The 20,626-nt window shown below is 40.2% G+C and overlaps 1 protein-coding gene across 4 annotated transcripts in view; it reads right to left on the bottom strand.

Moving 5' to 3' along the window:
- Positions 1–20,626, bottom strand: part of Pik3c2g (phosphatidylinositol-4-phosphate 3-kinase catalytic subunit type 2 gamma) — a 345,180-nt gene that overhangs the window by 204,364 nt on the left and 120,190 nt on the right. For all 4 annotated transcript variants that reach the window (XR_009591996.1, XM_060384334.1, XM_060384335.1 and 1 more), the window contains exons 18-19: positions 7,265–7,358; positions 2,259–2,353 (exon numbers count right to left, since the gene is read on the bottom strand). Coding sequence is in view for 3 of the 4 variants with exons in the window: in XM_060384334.1 (XP_060240317.1) it covers positions 2,259–2,353; positions 7,265–7,358 (189 nt within the window). In the remaining variant the exon portion in view is untranslated. The remainder of the gene's footprint in view (positions 1–2,258; positions 2,354–7,264; positions 7,359–20,626) is intronic.

The raw sequence follows: 20,626 nt of genomic DNA, 5'->3' as shown, positions 1-20,626 counted from the left end.
GCTTGCTTTCTGCACCCCTGATGTGTTAGAGAGACCCTCTGGGCCAGAACAGGAGCCTTTTCAGAGGAAGTAGCTGATGAGCCTCAGGAGGATGATAACAACTGTCGAGCCCACAGACTGCAAAGCTACCCATACCTGCAGAGGCCTCTGGTGTACAGAGAAGGAAGATAGTGATGAACAGGTCTGGTAGACCTGGGAGACTTGGTCAGTACAGTCTAAGCAAGGTTGAAGTCCCTAATTTTTATTACGTAGAAATGACCTGTCCCCACACATTATTATTTTTTGATTTTGCTCTTCCTTTCTATACATCCTTTTTGCTCTTTTTCATATATCTTAGCAATATTTTTGACTTTATGATCTTTAAATTATTTTCTCATACTTAAAAACATTTTATTACCTTTATACATTCATCTTATTTTGTTTATAGATTCCTTTTATCATTGGCCAGTCTATTTTCTTTCTTTTTATTTGTTCTTTCCTTTTTCTCTCTTTACATTTTTCCTTTATAATGTACTCCTAATATGTGAAATTCATCATATTGTTTGTGTGTGGTGTTTTTGAAACTCCAATTTCAGTTCTTCTCCCTTCTCATATTCACCTTACCTTGTTTCTGTGCTTTCTCACCACTAGGGATTTTTCCTTCCCTTTTAATCTTCTCTAATCTCTTGATCTTCTCTCTCCTCTTCCAAGCACATATCCTTTTCCACATACCTTCTCTTCTCCTTCTCTTCTCTTTAGCACACTTTCTTTATATTTCTCCCCTTTGTGACTTGCTTCCTTCCTTTTTATTTAATTCATTTACTACCCATTTATCTACTAATAGTGATTTGTAGACATTCTATATTAGTCTTCCCATCTTCTAGTTCTGGGTTCTGGGTGATGTAAGAGTGGATTTAGAGTGTAATCCTTTACATTGTACAGTTCATCGTTGATGCTGATACAGCCATTTGTTTTATCCTTACTGAGAAGACCTGGAGTTGAGCTCTTCAGAACAGGCTACCACAGTAGTCTCCAATGAAACCCGAAACATCACATGCAAAATTCACAACAGAGAAACACAAGAACTTTCCCAAGAATTGAAAAGCAGGGCAACATAACTCTTCAAAGATGGTTACACCTTGAGTGCTGAGCAAATTAAGTGTCAGGTGACAAGTTTCCAATGCTTTCTGATAAAAAGGTTGAATGAATGAAAAGAGGATACAAAAAAAGCTTATGAATTCAATCCAGGCCTTGATGATTTGTTTATTGGTTGACATTCACTCCAGGAATGTCAGCAACATGGAGAAAGAAGTCAGAAAACATTACATACAGTATGATGGAAAGTCAGCAGCACAGAAGAAAATATCAGCAAGAAAATTGAGATCTTGATTAAAAACAATAAAACAAATGGAAATGTTAAAAGGGAAATACTCACTCAACTACACACAAAGCCAGTAGGAAAGGCAGTCACTAGATGCCAGTGAAGCTGTTGAAAACCCATCCCACAAATCAAAACCCCAAACCAGGTGGATTCACTGTTGAGTTTGACCCAACCTTGACGGAAAAGAGGTGACACCTATACCCCTCAAGCTGTTCAACAAAATAGAAGGAATGTTATGGAATTGGCCCCATAGGCCAGTATTAACCCAACAACAGAAGTAGATTTTGACAACCCCAAACAAGAACAATCTCCCAGTGAACATATGCAGAAACTCAATCAATTTTTTGCATGTTGTATCTATCTGTAGAATCTAGGTTTGGATGCGTGTGTGTATGTGTGTGTGTGTGTGTGTGTGTGTGTGTGTGTGTTTTACACTATGAAAGTAGAAAGGAATTTATGAGGAGAAGGAACAGGTCTAAAGGTAAGAGAGGGTGGAAAAGTAGATAGCATGAAATACATGTGATGCAAGAGCAGAAGGTGATGCTATTAGGGAAGGAAGAACACGAAAAAGGGAGCATGAGGAATTGAGAGTAGCAGGGAAAAGAGATAAATAAAAACAAAGAATAATGACACATATGTATGAAAATGTCATAATAAAACCTGTTACTATGTATGCTAACTTGAAAAAAAATAACAAAAGAAAGGAAAATGAAGCTGTGTTCTATAAAAATATGAATTGTTTGTGTTGGACATGTAGGTTTATGTAAATGTTACCTGCTTTGATAGGCATATACAAAGTTTTAAATAGGGTTGTGAAAATAACTGACAAAGATTCGAAGGTGGCAGAACTTTAAAGTGATGATAAAGCGATCTTAGGTTAAAGGACTGCCGGCCTTACCAGTAGAGACGGTGTGCGACCCGGATGCTTTGCAGGGAGTGGCGAAGCAGGAGTTCCACCAAGGGACTGTCAAGACTCCACTCAAACTTGACAGCCTGCAGTGAAAGGCAGGGGATCAGACAAAAAATCAGACTTAAGAGAAAGAGGCTTCAGAAACTGGTGTGGAAAAGATAGCATGAGCTTTTCAATGAAATATTAATACTCTGCTTGATAGTTTATTCGTTGCTATACAATAACACATCAAACATTACACAATTTGTCTTTGCATGGTCTTGCGTCTCCTTATTTATGCTTTTGGAGTATAGGAAAATAAAGAAAGGCAAGTGGTTGGTAAAGTTCAACCATGCTTCAGGGAAGAACGCTGGCACAAAAAAAATGTCATGATCAATGTCTGTGACACATAAAATGGTATTATTAAGCACTGGACAGTTCTCACTTGGTGATCAAATTAACTTCAACTGTCAACCACAACAGAAATCACCAACTACTCTGTCACTATTAACCTGCAGATACGGAGGCTTTGCTTAAAAATAGTCAAAGCTGACGGTACCACCATAACCCATTCCTAAACCTTTCTTCCTCTCCACTGTAAGCAGCTCCCAAAGGCTGATGTTCAACTCGCCAAAGACACGAACAGCAATGGCAGTCCCTGATGTCCTTTGGGACCTCATGCAGACGTCTGCCTTCCCGGTGCAGGGATTTGACTGTTCCCAGTCTGCAATTGGGTCTCATCAGACTCACAATAATTTGAATATATGAAAATGGAAGTCAAGTGCCCTTCCTGGAGATGTTCATGTCTGCCTTTTCAGCCTGTCACACAGATGCATGTGCTCTCTCTCTCTCTCTCTCTCTCTCTCTCTCTCACACACAAATACACTCAAAGAGACAGAGAGGAGAGTTTAGGAAATGTTTTATACCACAGTACAGACAAAAAGAAAAAGGTGGGCTGTTCATTTCCCCACCCACTCTCCAAGGAACTCCTCAGTATGGTGCACACTTGAAGCAGGGAAAGTTTATAGATTCCTGAAATGTAAGAGTAGGATGATTTAAGCAAACCCACAGGAGTCCAGTGCTGGTGGAATGTGTGTAAAAAGACCTTGAGAACCCTGTCATACTGCAGCCACAGGCTCCTTTCTCTAGCATGCTCTTACTGGGCTGACTTGGTTGTGTGGTTTGTGTATGCTCTAAAGCTGAGCACATAATATGGGCACTGAGGCAGGATCTGGTCCAGAATTTACTTTTGGATCTGCCTTGTTTCATTTGTTGCCATGTTTCTTCTGGAACCCAGTAATCTGAACTGTCAGATTGACTTTCTTGTTTACAAGCCCATTGCCCAACTCTACCTAATGATAGATTTCAGGCAATTCTTTTGGCACATTAGCACAAGCTTTGTTTTTGGAGTCTGTCTGCATGGTTATGACAATGGTTTACAGTAACATTGAAGACTGTCTCATTGACTCCAAAGTATAAACCAGATTTGATTTTCATTATAATCCTAGAATCAATTCAATCTACTTTACTATATCCTTGTACTGTATTAACATTCTAATCTGTAAAGTAAAGACACAGTTCCCAAAAGAAAGCAACAGAGGAGGACTTTTGGTCTCAGGAAGTTTCAAGGCCAGTGCAGTGAATACATTTCTTTTTAATTTTTTTTAATTGACTTTACATCCTTGTTGTAGACCCATCTCCCCTCCCATCCCAGGCTCACCCTCTCTACCTCATCCTCACCTCCTCCTCCCTCATCAAGAAAAGGGAAAGTCCTCTTTCCATCTACTCCAGCTCATCAAGTTGCTTCAGGACTGAGCCTGTCCTCTTCCCCTGTGGGCTGGCAAGGCAGTCCCACCAGGGGAAAGTGATCTAAAAGCTAGCAAGTGAGTCTGTGTCCAATGCAGTCCCCAATTTCCTCCTAGAGGACCCACATAAAGCCTAAGCTGCCCATCTGCTACATCTTCGTAGGGGGTCTGGGTCCAGTTCATGATACTTCAGTCTCAGCAAGGCCCTCTGGGCCCTGGTTAGTTGGCTCTGTTGGTTTTCTTGTGGAGCTCCTGTCACCTCCAGGGCATTCCTATTTCCCCCTTCTTTCCTGCAAGATTCCTTGTGCTTTGCCCAATGTTTGGCTGTGGGTCTCAGTATTTGTTTTGAGGCTTTGCTGGGTAGAGTTTCTCAGAAGACAACTCTGACTGGCTTCTGTCTGCAAGCGTAGCAGGGTATCTTTCATAGTGTCAGGGGTTGGCTCTCTCTGATAGGTTGAGTCTTTGGTTGGGCCAGACATTGGCTGGGCATTCCTTGAATCTCTGCTCTGTCTGCTCTATTTTTATCACTATCTTGTAGGCAGGGTAAATTTTTGGTCAAAATTTTTGTGGGTGGGTTGGTGTTCCCCTCCCTCTACTAGGAGACTAGTCTAGCTAGAGGGTGTCCTCTTCAGGCTCTATGGCCCCTGTTATGAGTCTGTGCTTGAGTTCCCCTTATATCCTCCCAGAAGCCTACCCTGACTTAGGTCTCCAGCTTGTCACAGAGACGTCCTCACCCTCAGTTTTTCTTTTCTCTACAGGTCTTCTGTCCTCTTGCCCTTGGTCTCCCCAGGTCTGATCTCCACCCTCTTAACTCTCTGTGCCCCCTCTCCTACCTTGTTGCCTCTATTCAACCACTACCTCTGTCTAATCTATCTCCCCTTCGAAATGATATTTATTCATCCTCCCTTGGGTCCTCCTTGTTACTAATCTTTTTTGGATCTGTGCCTCATAGTATATGCTTATCCTGTACTATATGGCTGAAATCCACTAATAAGTGAGTACATACTATGTACTCAGACAGAATCTGGAAACAGCCTAGATGTCTCTCAACTGAAGAACAGATAAAGAAACTGTGGCGCACTTACGCAGTGGAATATTACTCAGCTATTAAAAACAAAGAAACCATGAAAGTTGTGGGCAAAAGATCATCTTGAGTGAGATAACTCAGACCCAGAAAGACACATATTGTATGTGCATACATTTCTTAAAGTTAATTTTTAAACGAATATAAATTCCTTCTTAGTTTTTGTTTAGTCACAGCATAAATTTCCTTACATCTTAGAAAATGCTATATATTTTACTTTCAGTTTCCAACATAGCTGCGGCTTCTTTCAATATTCATTCGTGTGATTGCTGTATTAGATTTTGAGTGCATGTTTTGTGAACCTGGCTTTGTCGGATTACGTCATTCTTAGCACCGTGCGTACTGACCCTGACTGGTACTTTGAAGTGAGTTCATGAAACTTTGTAAAAGCTTCCTCTTTGAATTGAGTTAGTATCGCATGCTGCCCATACCCAGGAGTCATGAAATGAGTAATGAGCCTGAGAGTTGGATTCATCTGTTTTTATTTGGGGTTTTCTTTTTCTGCCATATTATCCTGATGAACAAGGGAAGAGATTACTACAAGGACTGCTTAAAGCAGCAAACAGCACAGCTATTTCTCAGCCAGATCTCTCCCTTAGGAGGATATCAGAACAGTCTCTGTTGTGGTGTACAAAGTACAGAATAATATTAAAGTTTATTAATAGAAGGTTCCCCATCAATTTCAGCATCTCACATTACTGGTCAAAAGCTGAGCCAACTGTCAGTTAAAGCAGATTCCAATCTGTCGGGTAAAGAAATATCTGAGGTTACAGAGAACATCCTGGGTTTGGTGACACATGATTTTAAATACTTGGGAGGTGAAGGCAGGAGGATCATGAGAAGTTCAGGTCACCTTTTTACTACTTGGTGAGTTCCATGTCATCCTGGGCTTCTGAGACTCAGTCAGGGGAAAGAGATCAGTTGGTGAAGCGTTTGTCTTGCAGGCATAAGTGTCTGAATTGATCCCCAGAACCCATGTCAGAAAGCCATGCATGGTGGCCTATCTTAAAATCCCAATGTCAAGGAGGTGGAGACAGACAGATCCTTGGCACTCACTGGCTATCCAGCCTAGCTGACTTGATGGCTTCAAGGCCAGTGAATGACCCTGTCTCGAAAAACAAAAACAAAAACAAAACAAAACAAACAAAAAAACTCACTGACATCTGAGATAATATCCTGGGCTGTCTTCTAGCATGCATGCAAGCATGAACGGATGCACGCACACACACAGCAAACAAAAAGTCAAACAGAAAGACTGGTGTGTTGGACTTCATTACTCCATGGATAATCGTAATGGAGCAAAGCTTCCTTTCTGCAGTGCAGTACTTGCTCCTTTGCCTGCTCATGTGTAGACTGTGACGTCAGCCTTTTAAAAATTATTTATTCATTTATGTACATAAACTCTCTATTTGCATGTATGCCCGCATGACAGAACGGAGTATCAGATCCCATTCTAGATAATTGTAAGCTACCATGTGGTTGCTGGGAATTGAACTCAGAACTGCTGAAAGAACAGCCGGTGCTCTTAACCACTGAGCCATTTCTCCAGCCTGTGACTTCAGTCTTAATCATTCATCTCATTCAGACTGTCAGGGTCGCTCATAGCTCCAGTTACCTTCACATTGTTTTCTAAAATTTTCTCGGGGGTGTGGTAGTTGACATTACTTAATTGTGCTAATTGGCAGCAGAGTTGAGTGTTAAAAATTACATTTTCAAGAGTAATAACCACAGTACAACTCTCCATGTGAATGGCAAAAATATCATGATGAGCTATTTAATAAATGACTGTTTTCTACAGAGTGGGTCCTCAGTTAGTGTTTCATCGCTTTACCTACTCAGTCATGAGAATATAGTTTTCCCTCGTTCCTACGTTTTTCCCAATGCTAATTACTAAGTGAAATTGGTTTGAGGATATTTTCCTTAGGGGCTTTTATATGGCTTTGGGTTAGTATATCAATTTTGAATAAAAAATGTCTGCGTTAATGACATGAACATGTGGGATGCAATTGAATTCTTCGTTGGCCAAATTGTAGTACAACGATTTAGTGACTGGGGACTTACACTGGAAACTTTTAGAGAATGATTACTTAGGACCCAGGAATCTCTTGGTGGCCCTTGGCTCTTACCTGAACTAGCTGTGGGAGGTACTCCAGGAGTTCATCAGTCAAGAGGTGGTCTAATTGTTGCACGGCCACTTCACGAATGTCTTGGTCTGGAAAACTGACACACAGCTTATGTGACTGTAGAACTGGAGTTGACTGCAAGTAATGAACGATTACACACACACACATACACATGTGCTCGTGCATGCATGCACGAGCACACACAAACACTCACACACACACATACACACACACGCACACACACACACATATATGTATGGGGCAGAGGGTGAATTCCATTCCTTGTGCATAGGTCATGTACTCATCTCCAAATTAATTAAGATAATCAGTAGCACTCATTTCTTCTCATATTCTGTCCTCTCACATGTTCTGTGGGAGAATCCCCTAATGAAAGGGCATTAAGTCCCATATGTGTCAGCACTAGTAGTTACAAAATATAGTTTATGAGATAGCTAAAATCTTTTCTGAAAAGATCTGAACATCCTCACTTCTTCTTTAGCCATGTATTTGTTCAGGAAATTATTACCTCCTGGAGACGTAATCATTAATATGATTAAAAATAGGATCGAATATTTTCAATATGTTTTTGGTCAGATGACAATGAAAACCAGACATCAGAAATAGGTTATGTTGAATAAACAAACATGACTTAATAAGGATAAATCTTAGTAGACCGTGAAGCATTTGAAGGCGGCAGTGAAGAGTTAACATCCCCTGGGCAGCTAGCAAATAGCTGTTGTTGAATTGAATTTGTGAAGGCTGAAACCACATCTCCCCACACAGTTTTATTCTCGGATGAGCTGTTTGGGTTACCACAGCCTTGCACTATCCAAAGATAAAAGTCAGTTTTCTCGACATTCCTGGAAGAGTCTGAAGTCACTGAGGTACTACACTTCTTTAAGATGCTTCTGGCCTGCAGAACTGAATAGACTCAGCAAGACCCAGGTAGGAATGCTTAGTTTCAACAGGGCAAGCATTCAAAAATATTAACAGGCACAATTTAAACCTTGAAGAAATGCCATATGTCATTTAAAATGAAATAATGACTGATAAAAAAAGAAAACACTCACTCATTCATTCCTTTTGTGGGGAAGGAACTGAAGATTTTACAGTCAGACAAGGGTACTGCAAATTGGCTTCCTGTGGCATGGAAGTCAGAAAACTTAATTTTTTTTTTAGGATATTAGATTACCGAAGGTTGAAATGAACATTCTGCAGCTAGAGTCAAGTAAAAAAAAAAAAAAAAAAGAAAAAAAGGCCTTGCCTCATGTCTCTCAACTGTCCTTGAGAGCAATTTGGAGTGGGAAACTAAACAGCTCTATTTTTCTTTTAAATTTACACTGGGTTTTAATTGCAACTCAGATTTCACTTTTAAGCCTATTTATTTGAGACAAATATTTATGATCAATAAATCCTCTCTTAGTCCTTTATTATTTTTTTATTTTTTTGGCCTGTAAAGACCATTACTAGGAGATGTGGTGAGGCCCATATTTCAGACACATCTAACAAAACATTGCTGAGGAGGCATCTCAGCACACCGCATACAGGCGAAGACGGTGCAATGAAAACACAAAGCCAGCCTGTCATCTCATCTCAGCCTGTTAAAACTTTAGACTTTCCTAACTAAATTTAGGGGGCTCTGACTTGCTGCTCTTAGTTACTAAACTGTTTGTCTAACGCCCGTCAATATCAAGGTGACTCTGAAGACGGTCTAAATCCTTAGAGGAATAGTAATAACACTGGTGCCAAGTCATGGCATCTTGAGTCAGTCTAGTCACTCATGTTTTCTTGTCCTCCTGTCCTAGTTTATTAATATGGATGACAATCAACAAAAGTATACCAAGTGTACAGAACAAAATTCTGGTGTATACTATTTGTACTTTGTACTCTGTGTTCATTTCCATACACTAGATCATGACTTTCATAAGCATGAGCTGTTTTGTCGGTTTTGTCATGGGAATGTTCCCACTGCCTTGGGAATTGTGACTCTCTACCTATGCACTTGGACATTATCTAAGCTAAACTCCTTACCTTTTTTCTTAGATATGTCTACCACCAGACTCCCCTCTTGCCCTGTGTCTATGGTCATACAGCCTCCAAACTCCAAAGGTGTTTTTATCCGTTTCATATTTTCCACTCTTTCACCCCTGAAGGCCAAGCTCAAGCAGAATTGGACCTTGTAAGTCATTTCTGGCCAAGCTGGCTTTCTGCAGTGCTAACCTCCACATTCCCCACAGAATAACATACGGCATACTGAGATAAGGGCTGATTCCTCTGTTTATGATTCCCTAAACCTTGCACTGTCCAAAACTGAGAGGAAGATGAGTTCCCTGTAGAGCACTCTCTTCCCTTTCCAGAAGGCAGCCTCCAAGTTGGCTCTTCTGTCCTAACACTTCTAGTATCTATGCTTGTGGTCTAGCCTATCATCACGTGGGCTGAAATATTTATATTTCATAGTGATAACTTACAATATTTTATAAATTATCTGCAAGATCACTTCTCACAAGACACTACCTGATTTTCTACTCCTAACAGACCCCTCCTGTGCCCATTTACTAAATAGATATTAAGGGATAGAGAGTCCAGATTTCCTTGCCACCATAAACTGAGTGAGGCCATGTGGCTCATTGGTATGACAGGTGCATTTTGACCTTTGTGGACATGTAATCTTTGCTTGGAATATCCCACTTTCTCTTTTGGAAATTCTGTTATTCTTCATATCATGAGTTCAAGTGATGGCCCCAGGATGCACACAGAACTTGAGCTCATGGGCCAGCTAGCCTGGCTGAGTTGGTAAGCTCAAGTACCAGTGAGAGCCTCTATCCCAATGGTAAAACAGAGAGACAGAGAGTGTGTGGGGGGGGAAAAACACCTGAACTTGACCTTTGGCCTCTACAGTGCACACATAGGCTACTGCACCGGCACACACAGGTTTATACAAAGATGTGCACACACACACAAATGTGCATTGAACTTCTTTGAATGTGACTATTTTTAGTAATAATTTCTTTGTCCCCTAATGATATTGACTTACTTACTTCTAGTCACCTGGGATTGGTTAATAAATATTAAAAATTATTATAACAAAAAGTGTCCCCATTTCTCAACTAAGGATAATGTTTATTTCATCGATTCTTGTTTCTAGAATTTAGCACTATACTGTCTTTATTGAGGTGATTAATCAAAATGCATTGATGGTGATGAAAACAGTGCTGGAAATCATAGTATATAGAGAGATTACTTCTTGCTGTGCTGGGATCATTTAAATTGGTTGCAACAGCTTTAATTTTGCAAATACTGCCTACATAAATTTCATACTTTTTTCTTGACTCTCAGTCAAATGGTAAAAAAATAAATAAATAAATAAACAAATCCGAGGATAATGGAAAAGGACATTTTCCAAGGTCCTCAGGCAAAAGGAAGCAAAAATCTATTCCTACCTATACAGTGAATTAAAAAAGTAAAATTATACATGCAGATTCAGGGAACCATGCTTGTATTTTGATGGGGAAGGATGTATGATTTATTTACTACCTTTGGTTGACATTCAGAGAGAAATTGGAAGAGAAAATTGGAAATACCACATGGTATCTTGGGATCTGACTAAGGACTCACTTGACATTCAAGTATATCCAAATATCACTTGCCTTTGCCTATTTTAGGAAGAGTAGGCCACCTTAGGAGATGCTTGTGGTGTTGATACATTTCTAAAACAAGGGTTCTTTCACACAATGCTAGCAGTATAGGACATGCTTTAAAATGAAACAGACAAAAATACTTTTAAGTTTATTCTTGATGGAGCAATTTAACCATTGGAAATCAATCCTCATGGTATAATAAGAGATGTACATGAAGATGTGTTTATGAAAAAACATTGGAAATACTATGTATGTCTAAAACTAAGTACAATAAATACATTAAGATCATCTGGTAGATTATATATTAGCACCAAGTAGAACAATGAGGTATTTATTTGATGATCTAAAAGTATTCTATAGTAGTATAATACTGTTTTTAATATACAAAGTAATTAGTTTTACTATGACATTTCCATATATAAAATAATATATTTGCATTATAAATGTTTTCTACTTCTGCTCTTAACCTATGTCTTTTGCTTTTAAAAAATTTAGTATATATTGATCCATTATTCTTAATAAAAGGATAGAAGGTATCACAATATTAATTCAAATATTTTAAAGGAAGTTTCATACATAACTTTAATTTTCCAACCTAGTTTTTCAAGCCTTCAGAAAATAATATATCTTAGAGGAATATCCAGCAAAATAATCAATGAAAATATGTAAATAACTATGAATTCATTTTCAGACCTAAAAGAAATATCAAATATTATTCTCTTTTAAGAAGAAATGACATTGTTGGAGAAAAATGAGCTTTCAACTTTCTAGTTAATTTAGAACATTCTTCTGACATAATAGGTCTCTCTAGAATGGATGTTAGTTTTCTATGGCCCCTGAAGTCAGGTGTAGATCAATAGACAAACATGTTCTACAAATCCTGGCATTTCTTCCCTGCGATGTCTGAAATTATTTAAACATTCCCAGGGATTTAACTGCTGGCATTTCCTGCTCAGGGCCTCATTCCTCAATGAGATGAAGGTTACCTGTGTCAGGTCTAACTTTGGTTTAATATTTACACAAAAATGTCACATGTGACAGAAGACCTGCAAACCATTTGAAAATTTCCACAAGCCAGCTTATACTGAATTTCCAAATGAATTGACTTCTTGACACACATGCACAATCCTTGCTGGTCGTGAGCTAGGAGGTACTCTTAGGTAATCATGATACTTTTGAGCCTGTTGATTATTACAGGAATGGACATTAATGCTTATGGTTTGGGTCTTCACAAAATCATCATTGTGACACCCACCATGTTGACATATCTCGTTTATTTATAAGAAGCATTCTTATAGTTAATTAATTAGAAAATAGATCCTCACGATATTGCAAATGGAAATCTAGTTTGAAATATAAATGTCTTCATCTAGAGCATGCTACTGCTAGGAGGTCATGAAAATGAGGGGACTTTTCACTTATGAAAAAAACAAAACAGATGCTGTTTGTTTTTGTGATGAAGCCCTAGGAACAAGAGGGCATTGTAGAAGGAAGAGTCTAATTCAGCTCAGAGAGAAAGGCCACAGTGGTGGATGAGACACAGTAACAGGATGGCACGGGAAACAGAGGGATCACATCTGAACCCTCAGGGTATGGGAGGTGAGGGAAGAGCATGAGGCAGGCCTTGTGAGGCCACAAACTGTCAAAGCCCGTCCACAGGGTCATAGGTCCTCTACCCAAGCCACACCTCCCAGCCCTTCCATACCTTTCCAAATATTGCCACTAAATAGAACTCCAGGGTTTGGAAACCCAGGGACAGTAGAGGAGATTGCTCCCTCGACGCATTATAGTAAATATGCCTGAAGTAGGGGTTAAGAGCAACGCCCCCACTTTAGTTATGAGTCAGTGTTCAATTGCCTCTGAACTCAGCTAAAGTGGTTTCTCTGGGATTTGCTGAAAGATTAGAACTCGTAGCTAGTATCAATGCAGCTCTGTACAGCGATTGCTGAGAAATGGACTAAAAGTCAAACATGGTCCATTGCCCAGTGAGAACACTGGGGGAAAAGGAGAAAGTCCTCCAGGACTAAGGCCACTGAGGCTACTGAGAAGACCAAAGCCACGTGGTAATCTGGGAAGGTCGAGAATTCACTGCGATTGAGTGGTTTCAGGATGAACACCTTTCAAAGGAATTCTAATGGAAATATTTACAGCTCATCATGCTAACAGCGGAGATGAACCCAACAGGCTCAGGGTTAAGCAGAGGGCTCAGGTGGAGAGGCAATGCTCTTGTAAAGAAACAGGGCCAAGTCCTTGGGCAGTGGTTGCCCTAGGTGGAAGCAAGAGCAGGCCAGCGGTGAAGATTTGTTCCTAACTGCGCTTCTTCAATTTTAGGTCTCAGGATACTTTACATTCTTAAAAGTTATTGAAAACTTCAAGAAGTGTCTTTTTCTTAAATACTTTAATTATATTTATCAATAGCTATAGTAGAAGTAAAATTAAAATACTTAAAAAATTTATCAGCTTATTTAAATCACATTAATATGGTCTTTCCCTGTTAAGCTACACGCTGTGGTTCTACCAAAAATCATCACGCTAAAAAAATAGAAAATATTTAGTTAGGAGAGTAATAGTTGTTACACATTTTTGGGCCTAATATTCAGTATCTGGCTTAACTGATGATAGCTGGGTCCCACTTTCTATATTTACATAAAACCTTTTGCAATATTGAAGTCATGTAATCCGGGGAAACTTCACCTCTCCATGAGTGTGATAAAAAAAAGTCAAATTGTTATGACAAGAGCCTTGTCCTTGTGGCAGGTCTCCTGATACTTTGGGAGCCTTGTCCTTGTGGCAGGTCTCCTGATACTTTGGGGACTCCAGTCCTTTCTTGGACAACCTCTGACACTCAGGACAGAGTTGCCTGTGTGATTGCTGTGCATCCACAGGAAAGAAATCAGCCCCTCTCGTCCATTTCCGAGACAGCAGTGCATGAGTTCATGTGTTTCCTGGATCGCTTTGACTGATCCAGCCAACATTCAGATCTGAGAAGTCAATCTTTGTCATTGTTCCTGAATCTGTCAATCCTTTTCTTCCTCAGCAACCTGTGAGAATATTACAGGGAGCTCAGCCCACCTTCCACAAAACTCCTGAGGTCATGAAATAATTCCTTGATGGAGAATACATTTTAACTTTTCCCATTTGACTTGTTTTTTGTCATTTATATTCTTTTATTATTTCACCCCCATCCTTGTCTTCATCTTTCCCTCCTCCTTTCTAATTCATCATATGACACAGGGAAATATTTTGCTCACATTTTTAAAGCACTGTTTGAAAGCTAAGCATGACAAAACAAATAGAAACCTTTAAGAGAAAAAGCAGCTTTGAGTAAACCAAAAGCAAAGAAATCTGAGATCAAATTTAACAGAAATGTCAAGCCTTCAGAAGACACAGCAAGAATTCATGGAGAATGCCACAAGGCCATTCACATTTGAAAGCCTCAGTGTCAGGCTGGAATTAGAAATCATCAGAAGCAAAGCCTGTGTCTCCAGTAGCGTTTGAGTCTGATGACACACTCTGCATCAGCTTGGAAGAAAAATGCCAATACGAGTATCTGTGCTGTGTTTCTGATAGGAAAAGCGATGGGATCTGACAGGCTTGTTTTATTATTCCAGGAGAAATGATGAATGAGGAGTCTTTACGGTGATTGAGTTCCTCTACATACTGAATAATGCATGCTCCTTCAAGGAGCTTTGTGTGGTTATAGGCTATCAGAACCCAGGGAGACTTGGAAAGTGAGTACAATCCCCATATGATATCCTGTTAACACTGAAACCAGAACCCAAACCTCAGAGACCTAGAGTGGCAGGTTTCCCATGTATCCAGGAAGGCCTTTCGATCTTTGGACTAGAAATTATCATATCTACATATAATATCAAAAGACTAGCTTGGATTTGCTGCTATTTATTGCATTCTAAATGGATCTATGTTGGCATAACAGTAGGGTATTGATTTGAATGGGAAATGTCTCCCAGGGACTTGTTCCTCTGTTGGTGGCTCTGTTGGGGGAGGTAGCAGGACCTTTAGGAGCTGGAACTTTGCTGGAGGAAGCACATCACTGGGGTAGGGCTTTGAAGAGTCATATCCTCACACTACCTCTTGCTCTTTCTGGTTCATGTGCATAGATGAAATGTGATCAGGCTGCTTCCTGCTCCTGTGACTATGGTGTACTTCCCTAGCCTTGGTGGACTCTATCTCCCTGGCACCATAAGCTAAAACAAACCTTTTCATCCTTAAGTTGCTTTTGGTCATGGTACTTTACCACCACAACAGAAAGGTGATTAATATAAGTAGTAAGCAGGGTAATTTATTTAAATGGACTAGGGCCCTGGACCAGCCATGAGCCGAAAGCATGAATAATGAATTCCCAAGGCAAGGAGACAGAAAAACTACACAGTTATTGCCTAGCTACTCGTCTATGGGCTCACACAGAAAGCTGGGAATTAACTAATTACTTTGTCACCATGCATAAGGAATAGATTTTAAACGTTCTCACCATAAAATGATAAGTCAAATATATTTAATACTTTAATTTAGTCTTCCTATAACATATAACCATAGCAGAAGGTCACAGGGTACCCCAAGAACATTTGGTGCTTTTATAGGTTAACTATAAAAGAAAATTAAAAATACTTGAAAAGCACAAACTTTTCTTACTTTGCTCAGTGGAGGCTCTTCTAATTCTGCTGCTCTGTTTAAGGCCTAATTCCTCTTAACATTTCTCTGAAGCATTTGCTTGTATGGCTGCTACGACACCTGTCGTGAGTTCTCTGACCACTGCCTACTCTTTCCTTTTGTTCCCCGGCCTTCCTTACTTTGTGCTGCTCTTAAAACCTGCTCTATCCCTATTTTCTAAACATCTGTTGGTTTGGTTTTTGAAAATCTTTTCTCTTTCTGTGGCTTCCATTAGTGTCCATAGATCTGAAGTCTCTGCAAAGCTTCAGATCTCAAATTCACTATGGACATTCCCTTACTTTCTGCTGCCTAATTTGCCCCTCCCTCCCTCTTCATCTAGAACTTACTTTAATTAAACCACAGCAGCACACAGCGTGTGGTGGCCTCTCCTTACAAACTGCATGTTTTTCTTAGCAACAGTCACCATGGCTTATTTTTTTTTCTTTTTGATTAAGTGCATAGCACATATCTTTGCTCAATAAATAGAAAAGCACCACTACAATCCATAGTTTAATTAGGTATTTAGATAATGGAAGTTTTAATTGCCTGGCTGTTGTGAATTCCATTCTTCCTACTTACAATGCCAGTCAAGACTGACGTTGTATAAATTCATCTGTACAATAAACAAGGGAGTGGCTTTTGCAAGTATTTTAGCGACCCTTCTTCCCAGGAGAAATGAATTTGGAAGCTATAGCATAGTGTACTTAATATTGCTTTTCTTCCTGAAAAACAATAATTTTACATCATATGAGAGGAGCAAGATTTGGTGCCTTGTCAGCCTTTTATTTAAGTTCCTGATGTAATTTCCTGAGCTGCTTTTTAAACATAAATCTTTTCATTAAAATGACTTTTAATTGCTTCAGTAACTCATTTGCTGTTAGCCACTGGGTTCTTCACTTTTTGTGTCAGGGTTCAGGAAAACAGCAGTCATTTGCCCTGCACCATCAACCTTTGCTGTCCACGCCTTCTCTAATGGAAGGACTGGTGCCCAGCGGACACTCTGCGAGCACTCAGTGGTGGAAGAGTGACCACTCAGTAGCCCACTCTCGGTAGGTTAAGTGTCAGCATGTCTCTTGCTCAGAATAAACACAAATAAATTGGAGAGTCTTCAGGCAGGATGAAGTAAACAGTATTAAAGACCTTCCCAACTCAAGCTAGAGTGAAGGAGTTCTCAAGAGGTTAAACCAAAACAACAATGAACTCTTCAAAGAATAGCATAAAAAAAGAAAAGAAAAGAAATAGAACCCCAAAGAACTCCTTTGATAACTCAGATAGTCAGCACACACTGTTCTCAGAAAAGTCAGCTTTTGAATTTAGAGTTGTGCAAAGGCTCATTTCTGGAAACAGCTTGTCCTTAAGTTTTTTAACAGTTCAGTTAAGCCGAGAGTGGGAGTCACAGGATGCTCGTGATGGAGACACACCAACCTTGCAGTGACCTTATCTAGCACATGATAAGGAGCTGGAAAGCCAGCAATCAGAGCAAGATTCGTGCAGGTTCTCAGAATGTGTCTTAATAAGCGGGTCTCTGCTTTGGCATTAGCTCTGCTCATCTCCGACTATTAAATCTGCTGGTTCTAGAGAACACTGTGGCGTAAGGGAAAATCATTTGAGTGTGGTAATATAGCCATTGCTGCTCATAACCAGAAAAGAAGACGCCTACAGTGTTTAAGCAGTATTGTGATTTGAATATGAAATGATCCCCAGAGGTGGCTTCAGATGGCAGGGAACCAGGGTAACAGTGGTGGAGAGCCACTCCACGCATGTGCTGGGAACCGAAGCCTAGTCCTCTGTAAGACTTGGTGGTCAGCTGGTGGTGCCGTTTGGGGGGACGCAGAACCTTGCTACAGGGAGTGCATCACTGAGAACAGGCCTCAGGCTTGGGAGCTTCTCTCCACTTTCTGTTCTATTTTTGCTCTTAACTGTCAGGTCAGCCTCAGGCTCCTTCAGACCATGCCCTCCCGAACGTGATTTATTCTAGTGCCATTGAACTGTGAGCCCAAATAATCCGTTTCACCTAAGGGGCTTTTCCCTGGGGAGTATCATACTACAGCGACAGAAATGCCGCTAAGGCACTCAGGAAGCTGTACCCCTGCACCGGTGTCTACAGATGATCCTCAGTCCCTCGTGTATTAAGTTTAGGGTGACGATCTCTTCGAACCTCGGTGTTCATGGATGTTAAATTAGAAAAAACAATAAAGTTTACTTCACAGAGTTGTGGGCATTGAGTGAAGATAATGCTGAGGGTCATAAATTCAAAAATTTGGCCTGTGAAATGATAATTGGAGTCAAATAGATTTTCAAGATCTGTTTGGGTAGAGAAGAATCAGGCTTAACATTTAGGGATCAGAGAATATAGAAATTGAGTAAATTCTCTCATGAGTAAGCAGAAACACTGCATTTTTTTTTTCTAAAACAGTCTCTCAAACAGCATGCCAAGCACGAATGCATTGACATTTAAAGCCATCAGGTAATGTGTAAACTAACTTGCCTCTCAATGAACAGTGTTGGGAAGACATAGAAGGTTGCCCCAAAAATCAAACTTCAAAATCTTGCTTTGATTAGTAGGCTTTATCTTCATAATTTTTGTTTAGGCATTTTTTGTTTATATTTTTATAAATTACAGTTTATCCACTTTGTATTCCCACTGTAGCCCCCTTCCTCATCCCCTCCCTCCCTCATGTCCTCCCATGCCCCTCCCCAAGTCCACTGATAGGGGAGGTCCTCTTCCCCTTCCATCTGACCCTAGCCTATCAGGTCCCATCAGGACTGGCTGCATTGTTGTGTAGACATTTTTAGGAAGTCTTTCTAAAAGACTGGCCTGGAACTCTCCAGGCTAGACCTTAAAGTATGACAGTGTTCCTGCTTCAGTCTCTAATGTGCTAGGATTACGAGCATGTGCCACAATGTTCATTTTATTTTGTTAAAAAATTAAAGTAGTGTTTTTTCCTTTTAAAGTTCCTTTTTAAATTGCGTGTATGTGTGTGTTTGTATACATGTGTGACCATGTCCTACAGAGTGCTACTTGAAGCATTTGGAGGTCAGAGGACAGGTTTCGGGAGTCACTTCTCTTCCATCACCTTGACATGGTATCCAGGGACCAAACGCAGATCATCAGGCTTAGCTAATAACATTTTTAAACAGTGAACCATTCTGTTGGTCCAAAAAACACCCGTGCTTTTCAAAATATAGTTTAAATACCACTCAATCTATGAAGCAATACCTGCACACATACACACACACACACACACACACACCTCTCCTTGTATCCATTACCTTTAACCTGTCCTGACCCTAAGTTTCCACAAATGTTTTTATTGCCTCTACAGATTTGTTCTTTATGCATATTTCATACAAATAGGAGCATATAGCATGTGGTCTTTGGTCTGTGGCTTTTTTCACTTGGAATAATTTTATTCCCGTGCTTTAGTTGTTGTATTGGAGGATTACTGCCCCTGTCTGCTAACCCAGGCCTAGTCCTGGAAGCCTCTAGTCTCCATACAATCTAACCTAGGCCTGGAATGTTTTCAGCCTCTGACTTACTGCTTAATAAGCTCATCCTTTCTATCTCTCACTGAACTCTGTGCTGGCTGGTTTGTTTCAGCTGTTCTGGCTCAAACTCCTCTCCCAGCTGACTTATTCAATCTGTTATTGCTCTGCTTGGCCTCAAACTAACTCTGGCAATCTGTTCTAATCTCCTGGCTTCTTCTCATTCTCTGGCTCATTTGGTCTTTACCTGAGTTTTCTCTCTGCAACCTCTCTCTCTATTACTCTCTCTGTAAAACCACCTCTTCACTCCCTGCATTGCCCCGTAAGTAGCTTCCCTTTCCTCTCTTTTCTCATGAGAATTTGGGGTACCTATTCTGTCGAATCTCTCTGATTTGTCACTTTTTCTGCCACTCAATGAGACATTACTTTCAAACATGTGTGCTTCCTTTTACAGTATGCTATATTCAAAGTTCACCCACACTGTCACATTTATCAGAATTGCATGTTTTTATTGTGATACAGCACAGAGCACCTTTTCTTTATTCATTGGTGAGCATTTGGGTTGCTGTACTTTTCCTGTATTTTATGATCTAGGATGCTTTCAATAGCTCAGTATGGGTTTTGAGTGGGCATACCTTTTACTAGCCTTCGGGGTAAAAAGAAGAGTGGAGTTACTGGGACATATTATAACTCAACGTGTAGAGAGCTGCCAGGCTGGGCTTCCCTATGCCAGCACCCATTTCACATCCTTCCTTAACGGTGAGGTTTTCATTTCTCTGCATTCTCATTGTCGCTTTATATTTTTTGATTATTGTCAATCCTGCTGAGAGAAGCACTTCAGGTGCTTTTCCTGGCTTCCCTTGCATTTTTTCCAATAGCCAATAATACCAAATTAAGTATCTTTTTATATACTTATTGGATATTTGTGTATTTTTCGTGAAGTGATTGTCAGCTCTGTCACTCATTTTATTTATTTTTATAGTTTATTATTTTTGTTTATTTGTTTGTTTATTTCAATTTATTCACTTTGTATTCCCACTTCAGCCTCCTCCATCCCCTACCAACCTTACCCACACTTCCTCTTCTCCCCCTATGCTCCTTCCCTAGTCCACTGATAGGGGAGGTCCTCCTCACCTTCAATCTGAACCTAGGCTATTAAGTCTCATCAGGGCTGGCAGCATCATCTTCCTCTGTGGCCTGGCAAGGTGCACCTCTCCCCCCAGGGGGAAGTGATCAAAGACCTGTCCACTGAGTTCATGCCAGAGACAGTCCCTGCTCCCCTTACTAGGGAACCCACTTGGAAACAGAACAGCCTATGGGCTTCCTCTGAGTAGGGGGTCTAGGTCCTCTCCATTCATGTTCCTTGGTTAGAGGATGGGTCTCTGCAGGACCCTCTGGGCCCAGGATTTTTGGCTCTGTTGGTCTCCTTGTGCAGTTTCTGTCCCCTTCAGGTCTTTCTATCTCCCTCTTCTTCCATAAGGATTCCTGCACTCTGCAAGTAATCCAATTAAAAATGAGGTATAGAGCTAAACAGAGAATTCTCAAGAGAGGAATATTGAACGGTGAAGAA

Source organism: Meriones unguiculatus, chromosome 5 (assembly GCF_030254825.1).
Source record: "Meriones unguiculatus strain TT.TT164.6M chromosome 5, Bangor_MerUng_6.1, whole genome shotgun sequence".
Lineage (NCBI taxonomy): Eukaryota > Metazoa > Chordata > Mammalia > Rodentia > Muridae > Meriones > Meriones unguiculatus.
This window is presented reverse-complemented; position numbering and strand designations above follow the sequence as displayed.